General features: G+C 35.5%; 1 protein-coding gene across 1 annotated transcript in view; it reads left to right on the top strand.

Annotated features, from left to right (window-relative positions):
• The window catches only part of C1GALT1 (core 1 synthase, glycoprotein-N-acetylgalactosamine 3-beta-galactosyltransferase 1), an 85,136-nt gene that overhangs the window by 59,340 nt on the left and 11,796 nt on the right, over positions 1 to 14,000 (top strand). Inside the window, exon 2 of the mRNA XM_025380862.1 lies at positions 11,068 to 11,304. Within this exon, the coding sequence (XP_025236647.1) occupies positions 11,068 to 11,304 (237 nt within the window). The remainder of the gene's footprint in view (positions 1 to 11,067; positions 11,305 to 14,000) is intronic.

The raw sequence follows: 14,000 nt of genomic DNA, 5'->3' as shown, positions 1-14,000 counted from the left end.
TATGTGTTGCTATGGTTTGAATAGTCCCTCCAAAACTCATGTTGAAATTTAATTGTCTTTGTAACAGTATTAAGAGGTAGGACCTTTAATAGGTGATTAGGTCATTAAGGCTCTGCCCTCATGAATGGATTAATACCATTATCACAGGAGTAGGCTCTTGATAGGAAGGATGTTTGGCCCTGTTTTTCTCTCCGTCTTGTGAACACTTCCTTGCCATGTGATGCCTTCCACCATGGGATGACCCTCACCAAGTGCCAGTGCCATGCTCTTGGACTTCCCAGCCTCCAAAACTGTGAGCCAAATAAACTTCTGTTCTCCATAAATTACCACGTTTGTGGTATTTTATTACAGCAGCTGAAAATGATCTAAGACATGTACTTTGCAAATATTTTCTTCCAGTCTGTAGTTTGTCCCTTCTGTTAGTAGGGTCTTTCACAGAACAAGATATTTAATTTTGGTAAAGTTTAATATCACTTTTTCCCATGTATAAATTGTGCTTTTGGTTCTAAGTCTAAGAGCTCTTTTCCTAGCTCTAAATACCAAAGGTTTTGTTTTTCTTAAAAGTTTCATACTTGCATGTTTTAACATTTAAGTTTATGATCATTTTGAGTTAATTTTTGTCTCAGGTGTGAGACTTTGGTCTAGGTTTATTTTTTGCCTAGGACTGTCCACCATCGTTTGTTGAAAAGGCTGTCTTTGCTCCATCACTTGCTTGTGCACCTTTGTCAAAAATCAGTTGAGCATATGTATCTGGGTCTATTTCTGGGTTTTCTGGTCTGCTTCATTGATCCATGTGTCTATCCACTAGAACTATAAGGTCTTGATTTCTATAGCCATATGATATCTTGAACTCAGTTGACTTTTTCCTCCCCTTTTTCTCATTTTTCAAAATTGTAGCTATTCTAGTTCTTTTGCCTTAACTTACAAATTTTAGAATAATCTTGTCTGTCTCTACAAAAAAATCCTGCTAGAACTTCAGTAGAAATTGCATTAAGCATGCATGTCAATTTGGGGAGAACTGACCTCCTTACTAAGTTGAATTTTTAGTTCCATGAACGCAGTATGAATCCTCATTTATTCAGATCTTATTTGATTTTCTTCATCAGCATTATTTAGCTTTTATCATACAAGTCGTATACGTGTTTTTTTAGCTTTACATGTAATTTATGGTTTTTTTTGAGCAATTGTAAATGGCATCGTATTACATTAGTGTCCTTGTGTTCATTATTAGTATATAGAAATACAATTTATTTTGGCATGTGTATTTTATATCCTGTGACCTTGCTAAATTTACTCTTTCTAGCATTTTTCTTTTCACAAAATCCTTGAGATTTCCTTCACAGACAGTCATGTTATCTACAAATCTGCAAATAGGGATGATTTCATTTTTTCCATTACAATCTATATGCCTTTTCGTTCTCTTTTTTTCCTTTATTATACTGGCTAGAATTTCCAGTACTATATTGAATAAGAGTGATGAGAGTGGACATCCTTTCCTTGTTCATGATCTTAACGTGGAAACAATTCAGTCTTTTACCATTAAGTGTAGCATTAGCTGTTAGTTTTTGATAGATGTTCTTTATCAAGTTAAGGAAATTCCTTGTTTGTTTTTCTGAGAATTATTTGTCGTGAGTATTGGATTTTGTCAAGTATTTTTTCTGCATCTTTTCATTTGTGTGATTTTCCTTTTTAGTTGGTTAATAGGATGAATCGTGTTGATTTTAAAATATTGAACCATTCTTACATACTCAGAATAAACTCTACTTGTTCATAATAATTCTTATATAACGCTGAATTCTGTTTACTAATAATTTGTTGAATACTAATACTTCATTAAGTATTAGTACTTAACATGCTAATTCATACTTTTAAGTATTTTTGTTTCTGTATTTCTGAGAAGGGTAGTAGTAGAACCAGCTCTTTGTTTAATTACTTTTTTTTTTTTTAAACTTTTATTTTAGGTTCAGGGGTACATATACAGGTTTGTTACGGAGATAAATTGTGTGTCATGGGGGTTTGATGTATTTAAGCATAGTCCCCATAGATAGTTTTTCAGTCCTCACCCTCTTCCCTCCCTTCAGTCTCAGGTAGTTTCTGGTGTCTGTTATTCCCTTCTTTGTGTCCATATGTACTCTGTGTTTAGTTACCACTTATAAGTGAAAACTAACAAAGTTTTCTGTTCCTGTGTGTGTTCACTTAAAATAATGTCTATTTTAAATTTTATTAATTTCTGCTCTTGATTATTTAATTCCTTCTTGCTTTGGGTTTATTTTGCTCTTTTTGTGGAGTCTTGAGGTAGAAGCTTAAATAATCAATTTGTTTCTCTCTCTTTTAATGTAAACAGTTAGTGCTATAAGTTTTCCTCTTAGCACTGCTTTCGCTGTGCTGCTCTATTATTTCCGAACTGTTTCTTTGCTGTTTTTACTTCCTTGTATCATTAGCAAGACTAAACTCCAGGAAAGCAGGGAAAGGTACTTGCTTTTTGCTTTTCCCAGTATATAGCATGGTGCTCTATATTTGTAAATAATTTTTGAGCTTTAAAACTTAGATCTCAGCTTGGCAGCTTACCTCTGCTTATAACCAGGAATTGGAAGAAATACAATTAATACAAATATTCCCTGAAATTAGAAGAAAACTATAGAGGGGTTTATTGCAAGTAAAATTCTACTTAATAAATTTATTTTTGTTTATGGAAAAGTATATTGAAAACACTGTATGGATTAAGTCTGTAGCAGTGTGTTTGCCTTTTGTGTTTAAGAATTTATATAGAGAAACATTTGAATTTTTTAATGGCAAAATTAAAGAGCAGAGGCATGAACATTTAGTCTGAAACCAGGTCCAATCTCTCAGCAAACATTAAAACCCTCCCAGTCCATTCTTAGAGCCCGTGGACTTTTCAATATCTTATTTTCACCTCAAGATTTATAAATAGAGCAAAAGTGGTTTCTTGTTGGACCTACTGATGATATAACCTTTTAAGTATTCCTTTTAAAGATAATTTTAGAGAGAAAGGGAAAGGATATAGAAAGTTAATAGACAGCTATAGGTGAGAGAGTGGTGTAGCGGAAAAACTAGTGAACTTTAAATGAAATGGGGGTGAAAATTTCAGTTTATCCTGTTGGTTGGCTGGTTTGGGTCAGTTTAATTAACCTTTCTCATACTCAGTTTCTGCAACTGTAATATGAAGGGGATACTGCTGTCGAGTTTTCAGGTTGCTGTGAGGATCAGAAAAAACATAAAAATTTCTAACATGGTACCTCACATGTACTATATTTGTAAATGTAAGGTGTGTGACTGTAAGATTTATATCACTTTCATAAGGAAAATCTTTTGGGAAAATATAAAGATGTATCAAAAATTATTTTAATATGGTTAGAAGAGGGAATATATTTTGAATATGTAAATGCAGTAAATGAATATCATAATCCAGAGCAAAATTAGAAGTACCTGATTGTCACCTTTGCAAAATGCGGTATAAAGTGTTAAAATTAAAAAAAAAAAAAGAAACAACTAGAATTTCAGGGACTTTATTGTGAATTACATTGACTTCCTGAAAGCCTGAAAGGGGGAAGACATGCGCTCATGGTAAAGGGCATTAAAATCTTGATGAAAGAATATTCTTCAACTGGTGGAGTAGCTGAAAACCAAGCATAAGAGAAGAGGATAAAGGCTCTATCCTCAGAATTCTCTGGCACCCAGGTAAGAAGACCATGGAGTCATATTTACAAAGTTCTTAGGGAGAAGAAAGTTTGTGTAATAGCAGAGATTCTGAAACCTGCAAGAATTTCAGATATAGCACCGATTAGCACCATTAAAAAAACTGCTTACTGAAACCCAGCTGACGAAAACATATTAATGAAAAACTCAAATTTAGAGGAGTTGTGATAAAAAGGACTCTTGGTGAGCATGGAATCTAGTTTAATGTAGATCCAGGATTAAGCAGTCATGGAATTACAGTTCATAATTCATATAAACTATGTACATTTTTACCAAATAAAAAGTTAACAAAAATTGGTTGTGGCAGAGGGGGTGTGTGTATGTATATGTGTATATATATTTGTACATGTGTGTATTCATGCTGATTTCCACATTTCACAGCAAGAAATCAATAGATATTGCCTGAAATTGAGTTTATTTAACTAATAAGAGCCCTCCCGCTCCTTTCTGTTTCTTTGTAAACTTAATTTTTAGAGGGATCCTTTAGAGGATGGGGGTCATATTACAAATGTCTAGGTGACATTCAGATTGTTTAGATTCATTTCCTTTCCTTTGTTTCCTATAAATTCAAATAAATCTAATATGGTAAATCTTTAAAAACGAGATGACTAATAATAATTCCCATTCTGTAAAACTGTGGTGCTATGGTTTGAAGATTTGTCCTCTGTAAAACTCATGTTGAAATTTAATTCCCGGTTTGGCAATATTAATAGGTAGGGCCTTTAAGGAAGTGATTGGTTTATGAGACAGACCTCTGCCCTCATGAATGCTTTAATCCATTAATGGGTTAATAACTTAATGGGTTATCATGGGAAGGGAACTGTTGGCTTTATAAAGAAAGGGAAGAGAAACAAACCTCAGCTAACATGTTAACATGAGTACCACCATGCCATGTGATGCTCTGTGCCACCTCGAGACTCTTCAGAGAAGACTTACCAGATGTGCCCCCTTTGGTCCTGGACTTCCTAGCCTCCGTAACTGTAAGAAATAAGTTCTTTCTCTTTATAAATTACTCAATTTCAGTTGTTCTGTTATAAATACCAGAAAATGGACTAAGACGTAATAGCAAAGTGGTTGGGAGTCTGAATTCTTCATTCAGATTGCTAGTGTGACTCTGGGAAGTTTGCTAATCTCTGTGTGTCTGAATTCATCTGTAAATGGGAATACTAGTCCATACTTTATAGTTTACAGATGCTCTTAGTACAGGGCTCAAATGTAAACTGTAATTACCTCTCCTATTTTTGTTATTCCTAGAGATAAACTTGTAATGATAATCAGAAAATATTAATGGTTGTTGTTTCTGGGTAGTAGGACTTGTGATTTTTTCCTTCTAAATGCTTTTTTAACAATGAATAACACAAAGCTGTCCTTTTAAAAATAAAATTAAAAATATAAATTTTAGTTGTCCCAGCAGTTCTTTTGTATCTGAAACCTCAGTTGTCAAGCCTGGAAATCTGTACTTTTAAAGTATCCTCAAGTGACTCTGATTACACATCACGTTTGGAAGCACTTGGCATAAAGAACTTCCCCCACCCAATTCAAAGAAATATGTATTTAAGCCCTCATAATGTGCGGTGTGGTTCAGCTATGTCTTTTTCCAGGCTAGTCTACCTCAGCACTCTTGTGGACATGATTTTTGCCAAAAATCCGAGTCAGCTTTGGGGAGCATTCTACCCCCATGAGATGGCTATTTTATCCCAGGAGAAGGAAAAAAAAAATGGTAGTTTACAGTTTTTTAGGCATAAGGCAGGAGTCCTTTAAATTGGAAGGGAATGTGGTAAACACAACACAAGAGGAGCCAACACATTCTGAGTGTGCTGATACCCTGGGGGAGAAGAGTAAGAGAGTATGACAGGCATCAGACATCATCACAAAACATTTTAAAGTTAAAAACAAATTATGTAACACCAAGAAGTCAATTTTCCTTCCACTCACTCCAGGACAGATGCCTTGCTTAAAAAGTGCCTCTTCAACTAAGAAAAACTGTGTCCATAAGTACTTCACTAGCTTTCCACAAACAGTAACTTTTTTTGTGCCAGAGAAGTAGGCTTATTCTGAAGCTCAACATGTCCTTGGAAAATGATTGAGTAGCATGTTAATATTCATAGTTGATGGAGCTGGATTAGCTCTTCTTTAACTTCGGATATCCACTATGATGATAGAAATAGGGATTTTCTCTGGTCTTGCAGTCCTTCCTCTTCTCAGTCACAGTGCTTTCTGCCTAAGTGGTACTGAATGGCATTGTGACTACTGCTTTCTTCTCTAGTGCCAGGAGCGGTAGACTCTGCAGCAGTGAAAATATCATTGTCTTTGTTCCTTTCTGAGATGGTGAAGTGGCTATCTATGGCATTAAGGCAAAATCACAGCCAGGACAAAAAACAATGGAAACTCAAGATCAGTGTGCTGTAAGGCAAAGCATTAGTGAGAGAATCAGAGGATGTAGAGTGACACCTCAGAATCTGCTAATGTTACCTTAGAATCTTCCTCCAGGTTCACTGCTTCAATCGTATTCTGCTAGTCTTTCTTCGTAATAAATTAAGAGTGATAACACTTTTCATTTACTTCTCTTAGCTTCATGTTTTCAATTCATGGTACTTTCACATCACATACCTCTTGTAGATTGTCTTGATCATGTATACTGCTAAAGGAAGGACTTGTATAATATCAAACAGATATTTGAATAATCAGTTCTCTGGCTGTTTGAATGAAATTTCAAACCAAGATTTCTGGTTAGAGCAAGGTGTAAATGAACTGGGCCTCAGACAGTCGAGATATTTAGAATTTCAAAACAATCACTTGAGACAGGAGGGTATGTTTTATTGTATCTTTTGCCCATAAAGATTTCACTAATGGCCAATCTGAATGAGGGAAAGGGGGCAGTAGGGAGGGAGAATTTGAGACCCCCTCATCAGAGAAAACAGCAGAAAGACATGGTAAACTTGTTTCTGCTTTTCCTGTGGGAAATTTGATTGGGGGTGGAGGAGGGATTGTTGAGTGGGGCTATGTACTCATCATCCATGAAGGTCTACCTTTCTGAACTTGAAGGTATAGTTAAGATAGAGCAAAAGGTGTAAACAAGTATCTGATAGTTTCAGATGGTTAATTTACATCTCAAGATAATGAGCAACTTTGCTTATACTGTGCTGTTCCTTCACCTCTCCTCTTCCTCTTAGGGTTGTTCTTCCCAAACTGCAATTACAATTCAGGAGAGAGCCTGAAATATGATACGTAATGCAGCATAAGCATGGTGTGTTTTCATGGCATGTCAATTTTACTTGTAGATTTTAGAATATTTTTGTATCAAATATGAATATATTAAGTATGTACTTAATGGGATAAAAAAGACACATGGAGGGGTTTTTGTATATACTTTTTACTGAAATAAATGTTAATACGGAAAAGTATGTAAAATCATAAATGTAGAGCTTAATGAATGTCACAGAGAACAAGCCATGTAACTACTAGTTTTTTTGTGTGATATCAATAGGCTTTCCTTTTATTACTGTTTGTATGGTATATCTATTATTTTGCTTTCAACTTTATAAATATATTTAATATATGTCTCTTGTAAGCTGCGTGTAGATGGGTTTATTTTTCTCGAGTCTGACTGGCAATCTTTATCTTTTAATTGGAACTTCTAGTCTGTTTGCTTTTAATATAATCATTGATATGTTTGTTTTTAAATCAACCACCTTACTATCTATTTTCTATTTGTCTCATCTGTATATTTTTTTTATATTGCCTTGATTTGGGATATTTTCCCATTTCATTTTTTCTGTTTGGATTATATTCTTTTGCTGTTTGTTTGTTTAGAGATTATATCATACATCCTTGGTCTTTTAAAAGTTATTGTTAATTAGTATTTTTTTTAACAGCTCCTGGACAGTGAAATGACTTTAGAGCTCTTAAAGTCTGTGGATCTTCCTTACACTTTTTGATGCCAGTTTTGTAATTTGTTTTGATGGTAATAATACTAATATCTTGTGAGACTTTCAAAAAAGGTTTTATATAGCCAGTATTTATTTGGATTTACTTACATACATACCCACCCTTTTTATGACTCTCTCCCCCTTCCTACATCTCTGAATTTTTATGTGAAATTCTTTTCCTTCTGCCTGAAGAATTCGAGTAGACCTTTTAGTGATAAATTGACTTAGGTTTTGTTTTTCTGAACGTGTTTTTAAGGCTCATTTTTGAAGGACATTTTTGCTGGATACAGAATGCTAGGTTGGTAGTTCTGTTCTTTTAGCACTTTAAAAATAGTTCACTGCAGTCTTGATTCTGTTGTTTCTGCTAAAATGTCAGCTGTCAATCTTATTACACCTTTTAAGTTTTTTTTCTCTGTCCTTGGTTTTCAGTTGTTTGACTGATGTACTTAGGTAATGTTTTCTTTTTCTTTGTAATCTTTATTGAGTTTTGTAGATTTTTTTTTTTTTTTTTTAATGTGAGGGTTGGTACTCTGTCAGTTTGGAAAATATTCAGTCATTATTTCTTTAAATACCACTTCTCCTGAGTTATACGTCTCCTCCCTCAAACGTTCCAGTTAACATTTAACATTAGACCCTTTCACTTTATTCTTTTTTTTTTTTTTTTGCTCAATTCTTTTTCAATCCATTTGTTTTTCCATACTTCATTCTGCATATTTTTTTCTGACCTAGCTTTTTAGGTTATTAATTTTTTTCTTCAGCTGTGACTATTCTATGCCTAATTTCTTAATCTTGCCATTTAATTTCTTGACTTTATTAAGAATAGTTATTTCAAAGCTAATGATATGAAAATCTTGTCTTTTGGCTCTGTTTCTATTGTCTACTTTTTTGTGTTTAGCCATAATTTTCATCTTGATGCCTGGTTGTTTTGGACATTGTGTATCAAAATTTTGTCCATGTTGTACACCAAAAAAAAAAAAAAGTAGTAATAATTTCAGGTTCTTCATGATTTTATATTTCTCCAGGAGAATATTTTTGCAGTTAGGCGAGGGTGGATCATCCAGTCAGTGTCTGAGATGACTCCAACGTAGACTTGAGCCCTTGTAAAGATTGGTCTATTTTTGTTTTGTTCTTATTCCCAGATTGTAGCCTTTCAGAGTCCTTGATAAGAACATAGGTGTTTCTCAGGACCTCTTCTCCTAAGCAGACTTTGGACATTAATTTTTGCTTAGCTTTATTGCCCTTATTGTTTTCTCTTTCAGAATCAGTCATGGTCTTGAGGATACAGCTGTGCCAAATGTCTGGGCTGCCTCTCTCCTTTCTTCTTGCAGATTTTGGCCCTACTAATTCTCACTGCCTTGATATCTTACCAATGTCTTCAAACGTATATTTTTTTACATTTTGTTCAGTATTTCTGATTGTACTTGGTTGTTCTAAAAGAACCTAGTCAGCCATTCCAGACATATATGAAGTTGTTTTGTTTTTATTGTTGTAGTGGTGATTGTTAGTTTGTACCTTTTGCTTTCAAAAAATATTTTAAAGAAATTTTGATTTTTAGGGTTATATTTCCCAGACCTCTACTTTGACTACCCATTGCCCTCTGCTGTTAGTGGTGATTAAGTGAAGAGTTTGAGAAATGTAATGGAAAGGGCATGGGATTTTGTTTTGTTTTGTTTTGTTTTTGAGACAGAGTCTCTGTCACCCAGGCTGGAATACAGTGGCATGATCTCGGTCCTACAGTCCTGCCTCTGAGGTTCCAGTGATTCTCCTGCCTCAGTCTCCCAGGTAGCTGGGATTACAAGCAGGCATCACTATGCCTGGCTAACTTTTGTATTTTTAGTAGAGATGGGGTTTCACCATGTTGGCGAGGCTGGTCTTGAACTCCTGACCTCAGGTGATCCACCTGCCTTGGCCTCCCAAATTGCTAGGATTACAGGCATAAGCCACCATGCCTGGCTGGGCATGAGCTTTTTAAGCACGCAGACCTACATTCAAACTGTGGCTCCTCCTGATTGTGTCAACCTATATGAGTTACCTGTTTAAAATTACCTTTTTAAAATTTCTCTTTCCTCATCTGCAGATGGGTTTAGTGAGAATGAAAAAGGAAATTGAAATTAAATTTTATTTAAAATGAAATAATATATGGACAGCTTCTGGTATAAATAAATGCTTAGTAAACTTACTATTTTAATTATCTTGAGGAATAGGAAACTAGAGTTAAGACCAATCTTATAAGGAATTTAATAGAAATTTATAACTTCACCATGTAGTAATTGTTAACAAACCCTTAAAAAGGGCCTTTATGTTTGGTTTTGGGGCAGTTTAACACGCATCTGTGTCCCAGGTACCCTACTTAATCTCGTTAATATTATAGATTCCATCCAAGATCTTGCAGTATAGAGCAGAGGTCAGCAAACTTTTTCTTTTTTTCTGAGACAAGAGTTTCACTCTTTCGCCCAGGCTGGAGTGCAGTGCTGCAGTCTTGGTACACTGCAACCTCCACCTTCTGAGTTCAAGTGATTCTTCACCTCAGCTTCCCAAGTAGCTGGGACTACAGGTGCATGCCATCATGCCCAGCTAAATTTTTTACCATGTTGTCTTGGCTGGTCTCAAACTCCTGACTTCAAGTGATCCACCCACCTTGGCCTCCCAAAGTGCTGGGATTACAGGCATGAGCCACTGTGCCTAGCCAGCAAACTTTTTCTATAAAGGGCTAGGTAAGGTTTTTTGAGACGTATTGCCTCTATTGTAGCTATTCACTCTGCTGTTTTAGGGCAAAAGTAGCCATAGTCAATATATAAATGAACGGGCATGGGTGTGCTCAAATAAAACTCTATTTACAAAAACAGGTGGCAGGCCAGCTTGGTCCATGGGTCCCCAAACTGTGCTGACCCTAGTCTTCCACAAACTAAAACTGTTTTTTACATTTGTAAAGGATTGTTTAAAAAGAAGATGCAACAGAGACCACATGAGACCCAAAAAGCCAAAAATACTTCATTTCTAGTTCTTTACAGAAAGGGTTTTGCTAACTTTTGGGTTGGAGAATGGGTGGTGGTTGCTACCAAAGAAAAGGAGTAGACTTCAGTACTCAAGAGTTAACAGCAAAGAAAGAAAAACAACATGACAAGTAGTCTTAGATCCAGAAAGGATCCTGATGGGAAGAATAGGAAATTCTGTGTGCAATTCTGACATACTTATCCATACCCCACCCCAACTATGACTGTCCTACTAATTAATCTGTTTTTATGAATTTTCCATAGTGTGCTGTTTAAGCAGCAAATAGAGGGGTAAACTCATAGATAATAAATAGCTAAATACTGTTAGAAATTAACTTTCCATTATAGCTAAATGTTACCAGAATTTTTACTCCTGTTATATATCTAGTTTTGATTTTATAACATCCTGCTAATTTTTGTTCTTACAGAAATACACTTTCGGGAAATGGCCTCTAAATCCTGGCTGAATTTTTTAACCTTCCTCTGTGGATCAGCAATAGGATTTCTTTTATGTTCCCAGCTATTTAGTATTTTGTTGGGAGAACAGGGTGACATCCAGCCTAATGTTCTTCATAATGATCCTCATGCGAGGCATTCAGATGATAATGGACAGAATCATCTAGAAGGAGAAATGAACTTCAATGCAGATTCTAGCCAACATAAAGGTATGGTTTACTTTATTAAGGAGTAAATATAAGCAGTATTTTAGTCTAAATTTTGTCATATCCCTGTCTATATCTGTTGATTAAAATGGGCTATATATTCCAGATACTAAATAACAATTCTTGGTTTGCCTTGAGAGAAGGAATTGCTAAAACCCAGATTTATTTAGGGAATATTAATTTTGAATTAATTTTTAAGTAGAAATGGTTCAGAAACCATGATTTGGGGAAGGGCATAACTATTCAGATTAGATTTGTTTCTGAAAATGTTTTTTTAGGTCCAGTTTTGTTATATGTGTGTCTTTGGTTTTTGTTACTTGTTTTGGTCATAGCTTTTGCTTAAGTCTTATTTTCCTAGAGAAACTTGAGGTATATATAAATTTCAATTTATATTTTTATAGTTAATATAACTCTTTTTTTTCCTCAAGAGGCACAAAGAACAAGGAAGTTAAAAACCAAGGATGCGTTCTAAAGACTTCATTTTCTCCTAGCCTCCTACCTCTAACCAGATTTTCTCAGTTGAGTTATTTATGTGTCCCTTAAGTGTTATCTCCAAGTTTCTGTCCTTTAGCTGTTTATCTGTGTGACATCATCAACCCTCATAATTTTAATTTCCATCTATTTCTTACTGTCTTTAGCCCAGTTCCAGACATTGTGGGAAGACATTAACACAATGCAAAGATGTCTGCAAAATATGGTTTGACAGAAAATAATATAAGTAGCTTGAAAACTATTGGAATTCTGGGATGCAGAGGGTCCACTATTCAGAGTTGCTTCTCTTCTCTTCCCAGTAATAATTACTTCTTCACTACCTCTCAATCAGAGGTTGAAGGGTGAGATTTCAAAGCCTGGTTCCGTTTTCTCAACTAGCAAACACATGCATACTATGTCATATTTTGGGATTGTTTATATAACAGAAATTCAGCTCTGAGCAGGTGCTCTGTGTTCTTACAAAACAGTTTGATCATTGTGTGTTTGCTCTGTAGCATAGCTACATGGCTTTAGATGATCAACTGGAGCCAGATTTCCCTACTAACAGTAGGCCGTACTAGGCCTCACTATAGGCATGTGTATTAGATACATACTTGTCCAGCTCAATGGCCTACAACATGTGGGGTATGCTAAAAGTTTGTCTACTCCCTTCAGACTCAGCATGTGTAAATTGAGTCTCCTTTTCCTTCCTACTCCTAGAAGTTGCTCTTCCTCCTCTATTCTTTATTTTATATAGCTCATTAGCATCTGTCAGTGCCAGAAATTATGAAATCATGGTAGGTGATTGCCTTCACATGCTAGCCAATTCCATTTATCAGTACATTCTATGGTACTTCTTTACCATTTTTCATCTTTTCCTCTTAGTCCACAGTGCATTTCTGATTCAAACCTTCAGCTATACCTATGTACCTGCAGTCAGCCAAACTTCACCATTCCTTTTGGTGAACTTATAACCTATTTTCTGTGTCATCTCTTTATTTTTATCTTTCTTTTTGTTCTACCCAGGTCCCTATATACTGCTCTGTAGCATTTATTAGCCACTACTTTCTTTTCCTTCAGCACATTGAATTCTTTGTTCATACCTCTATAATAACATGTCTTACTAGTTAGCAATTACTGGTTTGTGTGTCAGGTTCAGGCTCCCTGAATGGACTGACTTTCTCTGCAGCAGGAAATGTGTCTTACTCATTTTATTCATCTCCTGTGCCAGCCCATGCCCGGTACAAAGTAATTAGTGAATGAAAAATTATTTATCAAGTGGCAGTGGACAAACCTGTCTTGCCTGAATGAAACAGATTGGGGATTCTTGCATTCAGTATTTCTGTCCATTCAAGGTTTGGTATATTTGTATAGCTAAGAGATTGGGCTCCTCAAGGATATGAGATGTCTATGCTTTCTGACTGAAAGTAAGGTGATTTTGTCTGCTATTGTCCTTTTGGATTGTGAATCTTGATATTCAGAGGGACATGATAATTTTTTTTTTTTTTTTTTTTTTTTTTTTTTGAGACAGAGTCTCACTCTGTCACCTGGGCTGGAGTGCAATGGCAGGATCTTGGCCCACTGCAACCTCCGCCTCCCGGGTTCAAGTGATTCTCCTGCCTCAGCCTCCCGAGTAGCTGGGATTACAGGCGCCCGCTACTACGCCCGGCTAATTTTTTGTATTTTTTTTTTTTTAGTAGAGACAGGGTTTCACCATGTTGGCCAGGCTAGTCTCAAACTCCTGACCTCATGATCCGCCTGCCTCAGCCTCGCAAAGTGCTGGGATTACAGGCATGAGCCACTGCGCCCAGCCGGGACATGAGAATATTTTTATGTTCCACCCAGCTTTTCCCATTATTTCCTCTCAGTTGGTTAACTAGTATATTATGCCTTAATTGTTAATTTCTCATAGGACTAAGTAACTTACTGTTTGACCTTAATTTTAAGCACATACTTCATCAGGATACTGCCCAGAACATTGCTACTGAAAGTCAGTTCATAGACTCATTCTGGTCCTATAACTAAAGAATGGCTGCTTATTTGGGAGTAAGCAGAAACTTTTATTGTAATTGGAGTAATTTTGTCTGAAGCTAAAAATAAAAATATAGGGCTTGTGTTTTATATTTCTGTTAGTTTTGTTTTTCTTATAATTCATTTTTATCCTATTTACACAGTATAGACCGGTATTAGAAATAAAAATTGGCCTTTCACCACAGATAGCTTAAGAA

This window comes from Theropithecus gelada, chromosome 3 (assembly GCF_003255815.1).
Source record: "Theropithecus gelada isolate Dixy chromosome 3, Tgel_1.0, whole genome shotgun sequence".
NCBI classification, from domain to species: domain Eukaryota; kingdom Metazoa; phylum Chordata; class Mammalia; order Primates; family Cercopithecidae; genus Theropithecus; species Theropithecus gelada.
The sequence above is the reverse complement of the archived record's forward strand: the minus strand, read 5'-3'. Positions and strand labels throughout refer to the sequence as shown.